This window comes from Aedes aegypti, chromosome 3 (genome assembly GCF_002204515.2).
Source record: "Aedes aegypti strain LVP_AGWG chromosome 3, AaegL5.0 Primary Assembly, whole genome shotgun sequence".
Taxonomy (NCBI): domain Eukaryota; kingdom Metazoa; phylum Arthropoda; class Insecta; order Diptera; family Culicidae; genus Aedes; species Aedes aegypti.
In genome coordinates, this window is record NC_035109.1 from 18,734,752 (window position 1) to 18,751,992 (window position 17,241).

The following is a 17,241-nucleotide window of genomic DNA, read 5'->3' on the forward strand; positions in this document are numbered from 1 at the left end:
AGGAAACCACTCAGAAATTGTTTGATTATTTTTCAAATTTCAAAGAATTTATCCAGGAATTCTTCCAGGGATGTCTCCAAAGAAATTTTTCAGACTTTTTTTGGATATTTTTTTGAAAAAAAAACAAATGTTTTATGAAACTTTTATAGAAATGTATTAGAAACTGCTACAAGGATGCCTGAAAACATTCGTGGAGTCTAGGAACACGTTTTAGATAAACCGCTAAGGGATGATTCAAATATGACGTCCACCGTTTTTCAGGATTTCTAGACCCCCCCCCCCTCTCACGCTTTTAACATAGGACTACGTCTTTGTTCTCTATACAGGAGTGAAATCGAAATTTCAAAACCAAGAGCGTTACGTTGGCATGAAATATTTTAAATGTTAACTTTTTGCTGGCGAAATTCCTTGATTAGCACCTCAATCGAAAGGCAAGGCATCCAAGGTTCATGTCGTTTACTTACTGAATCCCACATACAGTGCTGTTCTGAATAATAGCAGCGCATGTCGATTTTCATACAAAATGCTCAACTTTGACATGCTGTAGTTTTGTTCCCTTTCAAGCAATCGAGCTGAAATTTTCTCCACAGAACTACAAATATGATCAATTTTGTAATTACAAAATTTCAGTTTTTTCTGAGTCCCTGCCGAAAAGTGAGACACTAGGTGAAATTTTTCGAAAAAAGTGCAGTTTTTCATTTTAAAATTTTTCTTCTACAAATATTTTAAACATTTTTGGTTTAGGTGTAGGTTTGATAAGTAGGAGGAGATTGTTCCAATGGTAAGTGATATACAATTTAAAACTTTAATGTCAAGCCGAAATTCAATTTTTTAAAACTGCTATTTTTTCGAACAATTTCACCTAGTATCTCACTTTCCGGCAGGGGCTTAGAAAATTTTGAAATTTTGTGTTTACAAAATTGGGCATATTTGTAGTTCTGTGGAGGAAATTTCAACTCGATTGCTTGAAAGGGAACAAAACTACAGCATGTCAAAGTTGAGCATTTTGTATGAAAATCGACATGCGCTGCTATTATTCAGAACAGCACTGTACCTGTCCAAATAGTTTTAAAAGAGAACGTTGATTTCAAGCAAATCTATAAATAGGGGTGCTAGATATAAGTTTGCTTTTCACTCTCCGCTTGCATCGCATCTCAGCAGGCAACAGATCGGCTTGCTCAGACCGGGCGTGCTTCTCAGGCACAAACATCGATAGCGAAAGATACACCCCCCCCCACCCTTTGTCTTGCTTCGCTCAAATCAGACTGACCGTCGACCCACCGAGAGAAGATGCCGTCCGAAGCCAAAGCCGTCACAGCTGCCGCCGCCAAGAAGAAGAAAAGGAAGCAGGAGAATGAGATCGTTGGGTTGAGGCCGCCATCGCAGCCCTAAACGAATGGAACGGGTCCTCCTTGCAGGTGATCGGCGGAAACTACAACTGCGATGTTGGCAAGATTGGCAAGACTGAAATGAAATCCTGGGAAAGTGTGGCTGTGGCTGGCATCCGAGAAGAAGGAGGAGAAAAAGAAGGCAGTTCCTAAGCAAAACCCCACCAAGTTTCAAAGACCGCTGCGATGAAGAAGACCCCGAAGATGCCGCCACCGCAAACCTCATCGGACGAGGAGAATTTCAACCTGTGCGCCGTCAAAATGTATCCATGTTACTCGAATTCAACAATTCAATCGGTCCTTTTCAGAACCAACAAATGTGTACTAAAGAGTTATTTGTGTAATATTTCCAAATGTGTTTACCATACTTGCAATAATCTCTTAATTCATCTCGTAGCATCACACAATATCTGATTTATTATGAATAATCGACAATACGGCAATTTGAGTATGTTTCCGAGGACGCTGCTGCAGTGCCGTCGGAATGCCATAACAGCATAATGCACATCTAGTACATCCCTTGCCAAGACATCAATTTCATATAGACTATTTCCCAGATCAGAAAGCATAGAATACGAAAAGAAGGAGCATTATCTGCTATTCTAAGGGTACAAAGCATACCTCCTTCGTTGAATGCGGTTTCATTCTATTTTCGCTTTCGAGCTGGTGAGAGCTCCACCGAACCTGCTCAGCTCCTCGCTACCTGTGCCACAGAGCTCTTGATCATCAAGCTGGTGCAAATCCAGCGTCCAGAATTGGATGAATCGGTTCGCCAACGCAAGATTTGTACGGGATGACTGAAGAAAATCAATCAAAGCCGCTCGTAGAAGCGCCCATCGTAAACCTCATCGGACGAGGAGAATTCCAACATATTTATTACGAATAACTAACAATTGCCAATAGGGGCATTCCTTAGACGAGTGGTTAGAGTCCGCGGCTACAAAGCAAAGCCATGCTGAAGGTGTCTGAGTTCGATTCCCGGTCGGTCCAGGATCTTTCGTAATTGGAATTTCCTTGACTTCCCTGGGCATAAAGTCTCATCGTACCTGTCACACGATGTACAAATGCGAAAATGGCAACTTTGGCAAAGAAAGCTCACAGTTAATAACTGTGGAAGTGCTCATTGAACACTAAACTGAGAAGCAGGCTCTGTCTCAGTGAGGACGTTATGCCAAGAAGAATTGCCAATACGGTGACGATGACGATATCGATGACTGGGGCACTTCTCTGAACGGAGAGCTCCTCACTGTTCTCAAATTCACAAACCATTACATTCTGAATTATAACTAAAGGAAGGTTGCAATTATGGCAATTGACTTAAATTCAAATGCAGCAAATCACATGGCGAAGTTAACGTCATGCAGTCGTGTCTTGTACACAAGCCCCATTGCTTTTTAAAGTATTTTACTTTGAAATCCGAAACTCTGAAAAAGCTTCCAACCCAAATGACAGATTTCCGATAAAATCATTTCCAATCACAGCACCTATCATCTATCATCAAACATCCTATCATCTGCAAAGGGCTACCGCACTGTTGTTAGAGTCTGATCCAGAATTGATCAAAGTTGTGGACATAACAGTCCTACGTCAACCCGCGGTAATGTAACAGACATTACCCACCCAAATTTTTTTTTTTTTTTTTAGGTATCTCTGGATGATTCTTTTTTAGAAGACTTCCTATTTTTTTTCTTTGAGGAATAGTCGGAACAATCGGTGGAATTGCTCCAACCCCTTTGGCATAAAGCCCATTTTGCATAATACCGTTTGGAATAATGTCGTATGACAGAAGCTATTGACATTATAGTGCTTGATATTAGAATAGTATTTGTCTAACACAAGCAAAGTTCACTGAAAGAAGGATAAGCCAATATTTACCGGCCATGTTTTTAGTAGGTACCAGCAAATTAATATAAAGTACAAGGTAAAACTTCAAGAGAGAGTTGTTTTTTAAGTATGCTATAAGAGTCACATCGTAGAGTATACTTGTGAGCGGTGTCTTTCAACAATTTACAATGCTGTTTGGGTCCTAGTAAAATTGGATAAAATGTTAGTGATGATGGTGTGATCTGGCAAACTACGGCCACAAGAGTTTCAAAATTTTTATTTTTTAAAAAATACAAAAACCCCAAAACATTAAATGAAGTGTTTTATGAATAGCCCCTTATATCTAATCAACTCATAAACATAACTAACCTTGAACACCAGATGGAACTTCGAAATGGCGGCAAACGTGTGGGAAAAGCTCTTCGATCCCAGGTTCAGCAGTGTCTGCACGAAAACATCGATCTTCAGGGGGTTGAAGGTCGACTCGACCATATCGTTCTCGGACGTTTCCCGCGGGTTGGGCAAATCCTTCAGCTCGTTCAGCACATCTTCCGGGGTGCACTTTTGACGGATAGCGACCACCAATTTGTGGGCAGTGGCAGTTCCTGGTAGTGAGGCTGTAAGAAATAGAGTTGTGGTAAAAAGTCAATTACGATCATTTTCCAAATAGCAAGCGCACGGCAAGCGTCAGCTTAAAAACTGAAAACTGTTTTCCAACGAGGTATGGTACAAGCGCTGTAAATTCAAATCATAGCAGCGAGCGTTGATTATGCTTCGAAAAGTGAAAACGTGTTGCATATTATCCACACCATGGTCCATCGAATCCTTGCGGTGCGCGGTGATGGATCTCCCTCATGTGGCTGGCATGCTGATGGCTGCCTATTACGCGATTCCGTAAGGTTGTAGGAGAGAAAGAAAACCTCGCCACTTTTACTACAAGATCAACTAAACAACATACCAACTCGGCGATGGGCAGGCACCTGCTAATCATAACCGCTAGGTAAGACAAAGCTGCTTATGGTAAGACTCAATCACTACGTTTGAACGTATTCGTTTAGGATGAAAAACGCAACAACCCCCGTGAAAACTATTGGCGGCTAAGCATGGTACCGTTCTTCGGGGTAAAATTGATCAAATGGGGCGAATTTGATCAGGTTCATTCCAAATGACATATCCTTCCAAGAATGCTGAATTTAACTTTGGCATCACAGCAATTCCATATTATGTTAAAAACTATTTTTTTTTCAATAACATAAGTTTTACATAAATATATTCACAGGAATTTTTTTTATATTAAAATCTGTTTTGTTATGAAGTGATCGATTTCGCTCCAAACCAATTTTAGGAAATTTTAAATGTTATTTCATAAATAATCAATTACAAAAACTAATAAAAATTAACAAAGTACTGAATTTATCGAAATTAATGCAATAATACCTAAATTTGTAAGTATAATATAACACAAATATAATAAAATAGTGACCAATTTTCCCTTGATTTACGGTACCAGTGCACCTGAATGACGCGTGGGGCGGTACAGCGGGATGGAAATTTATGCCTCAGCTGGAGGTGCTTGCATGTGAAGGATGTATTTTCAAGAAACCATCATGTTATGTGATATATTGGAAAATGAAAATGGAAACGTCGGGTTTGATAGTGAAGACGGAGGTAGCCAGAGGTCGTAATGTGAAACCGAAGAGGCATCTGATTTTTCTCAAAATATCAAGAGTACACGTACATCGCAATTGGATATAAGTATCACAACAGGTCCTCTACACATTGGAATTGAATTATCTAAAACAAAACGTAATCGGCTTAACGCATCATCAAAAAGTGTTGTGCTTAAAAGATGTTGCGATTAGAATGCCATTACAACCCTTAATCTCTTTCTACGGACTGTTTTTAGTGAAAACAAAATCTTTTAAACCTGGAACGAAACAGCATTTCAGAAAAGGTCATAAAACTTGATAGGTATTGAAATATGAAGGCAATGGAATAGGTTCTTAAGACCCTATGTCCGTGGTCACCAAAGTCTGTCCTCTATTTGAAATGGTTCAATTTCCGAAGGTAAAAAGAAACTTATTTCACACGAATTTTTGAATGATTCTCAATAACTTCACTTTTGCTGGTCCAACAACCCTCAGGACCGTAGCTGCTTAACAATGTTCACTCGATTCAGGACAGTTAGCCTCCAATTTCTCGAATGCCCCACCTTTCGTAGCTCCTCTATGTCTTGTTCCCACCGGATTCGAGACACACGCCATTTTGCGGGATTATTACCCGGCATTCTTAAGACACACCCTGCCCATTGAACGCTTCCAGCCTCTGTGAATGCCTCTGTGTGCCTTTGTTCTGGATACTAATGTCACGAATGCGTTGTTTCAGTTCTAAATTCATTCTTACTCCATTCCGTTCTTCCTTCAATAATGGTCCTAAGCACACAACATTCAAAAACTACTAGCATGTACAATATTTTCCACATATTGTGCCCGTAGAGGACTACCGGTTTTGTATATGGTACACTCTTATGAAAACCGTAGTAAGCCCGATTTTCGGTAATAATACTGTTGTTGCTGTTGTTATCCTACGTCCTCAATGATCTTAGGTATACGAACTCAATACCTCAGTTACGGCTCTGTAACGCTTGTATATTCCAGCTAGCAGTCATCGATGCATTTACCATTAACCCAACTTTCAATGTGCGATGACCTAAGCTAGATCAAAAAATCTCATATAGGGTAGGTGTACCAGTTATGGCCATAGTGGTTCCCTATTTCGCCATACGTGATATCTTGCATGCTTTTACATTTTGAAAAATCTTTTGTGTTTTAGCAGTAAAATTAAGGATAAATCTTGATGTTAAAACATTCAAAAAGATTAAAAATGTAAAAGTTATCCAAATTTTGCATATGGCCAAATATGGAACCACTATGGCCATAACTGGTACACTTTCCCTAAATAAAAAGACTACTTCCATGTAGTACTAGTTCTATGGTAATCAGATTTTTAAATAAATAGTTCGTCTTTCCAACTGGAATTTAGATTTTCTTTTGAAGTTATAACTTTCTATGTCCACCGAAGTAGAAAAAAAAAGTAATTAAAATACTTTACGTTTGATTTGACTGTCTTATTGCAAGACCGCTTAAAGGCCCGACATTACCGTTACAAGCTATAATTCTCTATGTTTATTGATTGATTCACGCTTGTGACTTTGCTCGTCCAGTTTTATGCGTAAATTATGTTTGACTAATACTCAATGAGTACGAACACGACCAACCAGCTAATCGTTACAACTTAAATTACGATTTGTGTGTACACTTCTACCAGACAAGCAGGTATCCTGATTTAATATAAAACTAGCTTTACATTCAATGCAACGACTTTTAGATGACCACCTCAGAGGTCTTTGATTCTTTCGCAATTTCACGCAGAAGTGAACGTCCGTTTAACAATCAGCCTGTTACGGGAGGATAGAGTAAAATGAACTGTCGGAGGAAAATGGAGCTCACCGTTTCATTGATATAATGTTGATGTTGTTGCGAAAAAAATATGAATTTAATACGACCGTTTTAGAGTAACGATCTTAAACAGTCAAAAACATCGTTTTGTGATTTTGAGACTTCTTGGAGTCAACTCAACTGATTTGCATGAATTTTTCAGAAACGCTTGGTAATACCTGACATTATATGTTCCATGTTGTTTTCAAATAAAATACTAAAACAAAATTGCAATCGACGAAAATTGCGTTATTTTGCACATTTTTGTCATAAGTTCTTAAAAACTCATTAAGTACCTGATTTTTGAGATATTGGTTATTTGCTTTTCGGAACAATACTTTGATAAGGCTATGTTGTGATAAAAATAAACTCAACTGATTTGAATCATTCCCTGATTGAATTTCATGACATTCCTTATCTGTTTCTTCTATTGTGTTGTTTTGTTTGTCAACTAATTGTAAATTCATAAGTTTTTTTTTTCTATTTTTTAACAAGACTATTGTTGCATTGAGAGCACAGTTTCCATGAATCTTCGAATATTTTAAACTCAATTGTAGGAATCCCCTCAAAGGGTACATTTTGCCTTAGTCTCCCTACTGTTCGTGCGTGCCACAGTCCTGCCGCAAAGCACAGAGTTGCGCAGAGCGGTCATCCTAACAAAATAATTTTCCGAAAAAAAAAGCGCACAACAACGGCCTTGAATTATGGACTTTATCATGCGTGCATGGAGGAGCCTTTTTCAGTTACTTGGCGAGACGTGATCGGAGGAAAAACCGCTGCACATTCCATCAGTTTTGGGTGAGCGAGTTTATGCAGCGATGAAGGTGTAGTGTTACAGTGCACAATGGGAGATTTCGTCATTTTAGCGCTCCTAATCAATTAATTATTTCTTGACAAAAGCTGTAGTAAATGCTGTTTTGAAGAACTTTGCCCAAGACACTAAGTTCATAATTTCATTACTTTTCAAGATATAGTATTTTTGATAATAATCTCTTGAAAGATTTCAACGTAAGTATAACCTCTGTACTTTTGATTCTACAGTTTAAGAATCTTCTTCTTCTTGGCATTACGTCCTCACTAGGACAGAGCCTGCTTCTCTGCTTAGTGTTCTTATGAGCACTTCCACAGTTATTAGCTGAGAGCTTTCTTTGCCAAAGTTACCGTTTTCGCATTCGAATATCGTGTGGCAGGTAAGATGATACTCTATGCCCAGGGAAGTTAAGGAAATTTCCATTACGGAAAGATTCTGGACCGATCGGGAATCGAACCCAGACACCTTCAGCATGGCTTTGCTTTGTAGCCGCGGACTCTAACCACTCGGCTAAGGAAGGCCCTTACAGTTTAAGAATGTTTCCACATTTTGTCAAGACACCAACCTTACCTTGTAAACTGTAAAATAAAAAATAAATGATTTGTTCTATCTTGCTTTTAGAGATATAGATCAAAATGCTAAATACATCAGAAGAAGTGCATTTATTTACTGAAAAACTTTCTAAAAGACACCATAACGCTTGGAAGCATAACTAAAAAGCTATCCATTAAGAGCGCTAAAACGACGAAATCTCCCACTGTGCAGTGGAAAAGAAAACCAACCGGAGCAATAGCGGAAAATTGTGTCTGTTTACATCGCTGGGCGCCAGAGGATGGATGGATAGGTTGGAATAATGCAACCACGAAAGGAGGAAAGCAGTTGTTGCACGTTTTATGACAAATCAGTTGACTTGCAGTTTTTTTTATTTTATACTGAAGGAAGTTTTCGGACGATGACAGGCACCTATAAACTAGCCCGCTAATTAGGAATTGCCGGATGCTTTTCTGATAGTGGCGTCACGGAAGCTTGGAATAAATTGGCGTGAAATTATGCAATTAGGTATGTAATTAAATTTGCACCGAAAGGGCTTTTGTTTTTCCATACAGAGATGATAACATGAGTGACAGTTATTAGTTTATGTCCGGGTGAAGGTAAAGCCAACTAATACGAATCTAATACACGAAGTAACTATTCATTTATGCAGCAATGTATACCAGAATCGATTATCAGAGTGACCATCAAATCTCCATTTTCTAATTTCTGATTGTTTCCCGGTTTTCTCGGTATAAATTTCAGAATTTTTGTAAGGTTCGAGTATCGATCATCAAGAAGTAAAATAAAAACTAGACTTTTCGTTCAATTTCAAAGAAATCCCTATGAAAACCATTTTATAGCATTCCAGATAGCAAGTGTAGTACTATGATAAATTATCATGAACATTGCTTCGATTCTGAGTAAAAACAAAAAAGGGAGAAATTTTCTCAAGAATTGGTAACAAATAGACAAATTGGAAAGACCATTTCTTCATTTCGACAATAACGGTAAATGGACGTTCTTTTTTGTGGCTTTTTAACCAATCGAAATGAGCCTGCTTTTTAGTTTTGACAAATGGTCCATTGGGATCTTTCCAGAAGTTGACAAATTATATAAAAACTGTTCATTTTATAAAGTGGGCACCTTGTTTATGCTATATATTTTTTTATTTATTGACAAAATCGTAATCGGCTTTCTGTGCATTGTTAAACTATTATTCTCTCAGTTGACAGCCACCGCGTAAAAATACTTTGGTAATTGATTTCGATATCCTTCCTGAGCGACCTGATGTTCACAAGATCCAAAAGTTTTTGGAGAAGGAGATCCAACTCCAACTGTCGGATGTGGTAAACATTCAGTTGAACAACATTAGAAACTGTGTGTTTATTGAAGTCAAAGATAGCGAGACTGCTGCTCGTTATCAGAGACATCATAACAATAGGCATGTTCTCTACTACGGAGACAAAGGATTTAAAATCCCCGTATACGTAGAAAGCGAATCTGTGCCGGTACGCGTTCTCGACTTACCGTCGGCTATGAAGCACACCACAGTGATAGACTTTCTTTCCCAATACGGGGAAGTTAAGTCTGTCACAAGAGAGCGTTGGAAGAATTTTTTTCCCGGTATCTACAACGGCGTTCGTATTTTACATATGAAACTAAAACAACCGATTCCATCCTACGTCACTATTTCGGGACATATGACGTCAATCTCCTACCCTGGGCAGCAAAAGTCGTGTAGGTGGTGTGAATTGGCAGCTCACCCCGGACAAACATGCAACAATTCCAAAAATCAAACGCAACTGACAACAACTAAACTTCAAACAACACCTTCAGCAAGTGAGATTCGATCTTTGCTTAATCCCGACGACTTCCTTCCAATCAACCCAACAGCAACAATCACAGTACCACAGAAGCAAATTGAAGCTAAAACCGTACCTGCACCACAAGTCGATCAAAAGAAACCAACCACCAGTAAAAATGAGAACGACAACGACGACACTGACGGGAACGAAAGAACATCGTCAGGTAGCATTGATGCATCCGACAAGCGGTGGCGGTCCACTGGCGGTGGCAGACTGGCAAACGAAAGAAAAAAAATGTGTGCTAGTCAGACTTCTCTGGACAACTGTTAATCTAGTGTTGATAGTCGTTCAAAGAAACACAGGATTTCTTCGGACAAGGACAGTCCATATGAACAAATTAATATAAGCCTTGATTAAGATTTTATTTGTAGATAAAAAAAAAGATTTTCGGCTCCGTATGCTCCCGGGCGCTTGAGCCTTTCAAATGAAGATTAAGAAAAAAAACTATTATTCTACAATGATTCTACAATTATGAAAATATAAAACCTCACAAAATGCTTTTGGTTGAAAAACTAAATAGTTTTCCCAAAACACCTAAGAAAAACTGTTTGTCAAAGTTAAGCATTAATTAATTCTTCGCATAACAAAAATCCTCATTTTTATGAGCAAATTATATGTGGTATCCTCTACTATTCTACAAAAGGTAGAGCTTGAGAAAAATTAATAATATTCCACCATTCTCTGACACTAGGTCATTCTAGTGATGTTTCCCTTATGGCCAAATTTACTGATACACCTTCCCTTTACTCCCAGCAAAAAAGTAAAGTAAAAAGCATGTTCAAAATTGGTTTAAATTACTGAAGAAACTATATTTTTGTAATAGAGAGCTAAATCGTGAGTTTTAACCGGCTTCTCAGGTATAAATTTTTAGTCTTTATGGTTGTTTTGTAAAAAAACCTCAAACTTCAAAAATCATATTTACATATATTTATCGATCTACAACAAATTGTAGAGTAAGGTGGGGCAAAAGTTCGACCTTATTAGTATAATCAAAGTTTCCGAAAAAACAAAAGCGAATGAAGCAAAATAAATACCATACAGTGAACCTTCAACATATTGCCAATAATTTTGCTGAACAAATATTTATAACAGTTACAAAATTGATTGTTTTAAAGAACTTTTGCCCCACTGGTGGGACAAGAGTTCGAATCTAGTGTGGGGCAAAAGTTTACTGGCTAAAACGCAAAATATTGATACTTTTATGCCAGGTATACTTTACATCAGCCGTAAACTTATGTTTGCCGAAAAATACACACGAAATTTTCATAAAAAAAATTGCCAAAAACAGGGTTAGGGTAAATTGGTATAATGCGCCCCAACCGAGCAGTACGCCCCACTTCATTTTCAAAAGATTGAGGCTTCTTTAACACGTCAATATGATTACATATCTTAAATATCCACGAAAAAATGATGTTGCACATAAAAGATATTTGGGAAGTATCAACAATCAATAGAAAAACCAAAAATATCGAAAATCAGCCTTTTGGCGTAAAATTTTGAGTACGATAGGCATGCCTCGTTGTAAATGGAGCCAATCCTTTACTATTGTATTTATTACAAAAACTTTTACCGGAAGACGACTGCTAATGGACCCGCTTAAGCTTAGCAAGTGGTGGAATTCTCCTTGGAAACATTTCTTCAACGCTGCGGAACTTTTTATACGGAATATTGCCCGGTTTGTTTTGAAACGTCAAGATTTGGACCGTTTACATAAAACGTCTTGTACTTTTTTTAGAAGCCACCTTGCAAGAGATAGTTGCATGCAGAGCATGATAAACTAAGTAAATGAAACTTTAACACCAAAAATTATAGATGTAATGCATTTACCACTACGATAGAGCAGTTTTCTCTTATTTCAATATTGTAATATTGTAATAGGGAAATTGTACCAGTTATGGCTATAGTGGTTCCCTATTTGGCCATATATGTTTACTAGAAAACTTTCGCATTTTGAATCTTTTTGAATATTTCAACATCAAGATATATTTGATATCAAACTACTCAAACACACAGAATGATTTAAAATTTGAATATAATAAATTTATCACCTATGGCGAAATAGGGAACCATTATGTCCATAACTGGTACACCTACCCTATACCCAGAAAAAGCGGTTTTTCGCAAAACTAAGTGAAAATGTAAAATTTTGATGAAATTTTTCGCACGATCTGACAAATTTTGTTAAATTTGAAGATAATATCTGGACAAACATTTGAAAAGGGCTCAAGAGGTCTTGAGCCTTTTTTCGGAAACGTTGCTGTTGAGCCCATTTTAGCCCGCCCACGCAAACTAACACCACTACGAAGAAGATTAGTGTTAACTCTTCCTGATAGCGGTATTGGTGAGTGTGATCGAGTTGAATTGGGCCCCACAGCGTCTTGCAAAGCCATTGTTTACCAATGTCGATGTGCCCTTTTGAAATGTTTGTCCAGATATGTGGTATTTAGGAAATTTGCAAAATTTTCCATGAGTTTATACATGGGTCGAACTTTTGTCCCACTATGGGCCAAAAATTGTTTCCAAGCATTTATGCAAAAACTAATACACTTCAAAGCATCCTTAAGATAGGCCTAGAAACGCCCTTACATAAAATATTGAAAAAAAAATTTAATCTTTACTTGGTTCCATGCAACGAAAGTATAACCAAAAATAATAATATTCACGTCGAAAAACAACAAATAGCCCAAACTTTTTCAAATCTCAATCGATTTTTATATTTGGAGTGAAAGTCTCTGACTTGAATAGCATTCGAACCACCATGACATTTATAAGTTTTGTTTTGAATTGAGCTAGAAATCTTAAAAGGAAACTCTTGCCCCACTGGAACTTTTGCTCCACTTTACTCTAAGCATTTTTCTCCGAATATTTTGATAGATAATCTCAGAAAAACTACGAGCTTGAGGTTTGATTTTCGTATATTTTTTAAAACTATTTGTTAGGATTAGGAAGTTTAGAGAGATTTCTGAATTATATCAATAACATTCTGCTCTGTGTACCTACATTTAGACTGTTTTTCCATAAAACGCCAAATTTCAATAGCCAACGCGTTATCTTCTAAAAATGCCTTCGGAGTAATGCATTAGTCATAGACCGTTGCTGGTTTCTGGAGAAATTTTTAATGTACTGAAACTCATGTTGGATCTAAGGGAGTAACGTTATCTCCAACAAATTCATTATTTTCCTATGAAGCAGACTATAACGTTTGGCATAAATTAAAAATTTCATCTCCCAAGCTATCTATTAAAGATTTGACCAAAAAACTTAACAAAAATCTGGCCAAAATACCTAAAGGTCCTCGCTATTTATTCACCCGTTAAAGATCTTGCCATGAATAAAATAAAATCTTCAAAGAAATTTGTTGGGAATGATTGGAAAAATACGCTGTAAATCTGCAGAAATCTATATAAAATTTATTCAAGAGCCTCATAAGAACTTTTTCGAAGATCTAGAATTAGTCAACCTAGTGTTGAAAACAAAGCTTCACCTAAAATCAGTATAATCAATAACCCCAGAAATCCGCCAAATGGTATTATTACTAAATCTGTCCGGGATTTCAGAAAATCTCTCAAAGACCAAACAATTTTTGGCTTAACTGTTCGCCAACCTCTACGAATCTACTAAGAATTTTAAGCAAAATTAGTCAAGATTATTTTGTAGAATCCAATGAAAACTTTATTAGCAATCTATCTACAACAATCTATCTGATAGATTACTGAATTTTGATTGATTTATCAGAGATTCTCTCGCCTCTAATGATTCATCATTTTAAGTCCTTCATCCTCCCTGAATTGATCCTAGTTTTGTTTGTCTCTAAAATTTTCCTTTCGAATTTCTTCTTCGAGAAGTCAACCGGTAATATAAGGATATCTTCAGATATTCCTGCGGGGATTTCATAGGATCTTCCAGAAATTTTCCAACGAAGCCCTCATAGAATTTATCCAACAATTCTTTCAAAAAGTTTTCTAAGATTTTCTCCAGGGAATTGTCAAGGAAATTTTGCTCTAAAATGATAGATCCTAATAACATATATGATAAACTCTTGTAAGAAAGAACTTTGAAGAAACTTATGGACAGTTCAAAAAGTCTATGATGTTTCTCCAGAATAATAGTTTTTGTAAAAACTACCAAACGAGACCCTGAATAATATCGTGCAAGATTTGTTGAAGGAGTTCCAGAAAACCCTTGGACGGAATTATTTTAAAAGTTTATTTGGAAAACTCGGAAGATTTGCAGAAATAATTGCTGCGGCGTTTTGTGGTGACGAATTCATGGAGGAATCCTGCGAAAACGCTGAAGAAGTCGCTGAAAAATCGTAGTGGGAATTTTTCAAGGAATCTTTGTATGATTTGCTGAAGTAATACCTACCTTGATACCTTGATGGCTACAGCGTAGCATCACGCCATTGCCGGGCGTATTGTAGAGCTCCATCTTCGTCGGTCTTGGGCGAAACTTCTCCAGTTTCCCCCAACGTTTAGGGTCGCCAGGTCCTCTTCCACTGCGTACAGCCAGCGTATTCGTGGTCTTCCCCGAAGCCGCCGACCTCTACCTGGTTCCCTGCTGAATATTATTTTCGCAATTCTTTCTTCCGACATTCGCACTAAGTGACCAGCCCACTGAAGTTTGCCGTATTTTACACGATTGATAATATTCGCATCTTTGTACACTTGATACAACTCGTGATTCATGCGTCTGCGCCACACACCATTTTCGAGTTTCCCACCGAGTATTGTCCGCAGCACTTTACGCTCAAAAACACCGAGAGCTTTCCGGTCTGACTCTTTCAACGTCCACGCTTCGTGCCCGTAGAGAGCCACCGGAAGAATCAATGTTTTATACAGGGCGAATTTTGTTTCGGTTTGCAAGCTACGGGACCTAAGCTGGTTACGTAGTCCGTAAAAGGCCCTATTCGCAGCCGCAACACGTCTTTTCACTTCGCGGGAAACGTTGTTGTCACATGTCACAAGTGTTCCAAGGTAAACAAATTCTTCAACAACTTCAAACACATCCCCATCAAACACTACCTCAGCACTTACACCACCATGCCTGACTCTATCTCTACCTGCAACCATGTACTTCGTCTTGGTAGAATTGATGGTCAGGCCTATCCTCGCTGTCTCCCTCTTCAGAGGCACGAAGGCCTCTTCCACTGACCTGCGATCGATTCCAATCAGGTCTATATCGTCCGCAAAGCCAAGGAGCATGTGCGACCTTGTGATAATAGTGCCATTTCTTTGCACGCCAGATCTCCTAATAGCACCCTCAAGTGCAATGTTGAACAGTAAATTCGAAAGTGCGTCTCCCTGCTTCAATCCGTCTAACGTCACGAACGAGGTTGACACCTCGTCTGCGATCCGAACACTTGATTTCGAACCATCCAGCGTAGCACGTATCAGCCTAATTAGTTTCGCCGGAAAACCATTTTCAGACATTATCTGCCAAAGCTCATTTCTTTTCACTGAGTCGTACGCCGCCTTGAAATCAATAAAAAGATGGTGAGTCTGCAAGTTATACTCCCGGAATTTGTCTAGGATCATTCGCAAGCTAAACATCTGGTCCGTTGTCGAACGGCCCTCACGAAAACCAGTTTGGTATTCGCCGACGAAGGACTCCTCGAGCGGTCTCAGTCTGTTAAACAGGATGCGCGACAGAATTTTGTACGCCGAATTCAGCAGGGTAATTCCTCTGTAATTGGCACACTCCAGTCTGTGCCCTTTCTTGTAGATAGGGCGGATGAGGCCATCCAACCAGCCAGTGGGCAATTCTTCGTCCTCCCATACCTTCAGAAGTACTCGGTGGATCGACTGGTAAAGCTGCTCGCTTCCGTGCTTGAGAAGCTCGACCGGGATCTCGTCCTTCCCAGCAGCCTTACAGTTCTTCAGCTCGCTAATAGCCTTTTTAACCTCTCCTATGGTCGGTGGGTCCACAGCTTGATCGTCATCATCTATGTTCATCCTGTTCCTCGCTACATTTCCATTCTCACCGTTCAACAAATGCTGAAAGTGCTCCTTCCACCTGGCAGCCACCGCCGTTTTATCGGTCAGCAAATTCCCTTCTCGGTCATTGCACATGGCGGGCACTGGTACGGTATTGTGCCGCGCACCATTGACCGTTGCATAAAATCTCCGCATATCATTCCGGTTCATGCTTTCTTGTGCGTCAGCTAACACACTTTCTTCGTGCTGCCTTTTCTTTCTGCGGTGGATTCGCTTTTCTTCGGCTCTCGCTGCCCTGTACCGCTCTCTGTTCTGTCGGGTACCGGCCACAAGCATACGGCTTCTGGCGACATTCTTCATGTCTGTCACCCTCTGGCACTCTTCATCGAACCAGTCGTTTCGTCTTCGTCGTTGACCAGTGCCGATCACTTCCCGCGCCGTTGTTGTCACAGCTTCGTGGATAGGGTCCCACAAGCTGTCGAAGTCCCCAGCAACGTTGATTCTTCCCGATTGCTCGTCTAGTTGCTGACGGTATTGCGCAGCTACCGCATCAGTCGACAAGCGTTGTATATTGAAGCGTAGCGTTCTGTGTGTTGCGGAACTCGTGACGCTGGATAACCGCGCCCAAATTTTAGCTACAACGAGATAATGATCCGAGTCGACATTAGGGCCTCGGAAGGTCCTGACATCAATGACATCTGAGAAATGTCGCCCATCAACCAGCACGTGGTCTATTTGGGAGCAGGCATCGCCACTCGGGTGTCGCCAGGCGTGTTTGCGGATATTCTTTCGCGCGAAGTATGTACTGCTGATTGCCATTCCTCTAGCAGCAGCGAAGGTTACTAGCCGCAGGCCATTATCATTGGTAACGGAATGAAGGCTTTCCGTTCCAATCACGGGTCGGAAGAAATCTTCTTTCCCGATCGGCGCATTTGCGTCGCCGATGACTATCTTGAAGTCTTGTTTTGGGCACTCTCCGTAGGCCTTATCCAGGCTCTCATAGAACTCATCCTTCATGTCATCGGGCTTATCGTTCGTTGGCGCATATATGCTGATCAGGCTGTAGTTGAAGAACTTGCCCTTCATTCTCAACAAACAGATTCGGTCGCTTACCGGTTTCCACCGTATAATTCGCTTCATCTGCTTCCCAATCACTATGAAGCCAACCCCACGTTCTGCTCTGTCGCCACCGCTGTAGTAGATGTGGTACTTGAATGAAGTGTTGGCGATGGGGTCCACCGCTCGGAATTCGCTGAAGTAATAGACTTTCTCAAAGAACATCTTTAAAAGAACTATTGAAGATGTCGGTGGGAGAATAAGGGTAAAGAACTGCTTGGGCACTTCTAGGATTCACTTTCGCATGGGGAGTGCTCTTGTTCGAATCGTTTG

General features: G+C 39.4%; 1 protein-coding gene across 1 annotated transcript in view; it reads right to left on the reverse strand.

Moving 5' to 3' along the window:
* Window positions 1-17,241, reverse strand: part of LOC5572517 (nuclear cap-binding protein subunit 1) — a 65,188-nt gene that overhangs the window by 5,636 nt on the left and 42,311 nt on the right. The window contains exon 4 of the mRNA XM_001660406.2: window positions 3,582-3,829. Coding sequence (XP_001660456.1) covers window positions 3,582-3,829 — 248 coding nt within the window. The remainder of the gene's footprint in view (window positions 1-3,581; window positions 3,830-17,241) is intronic.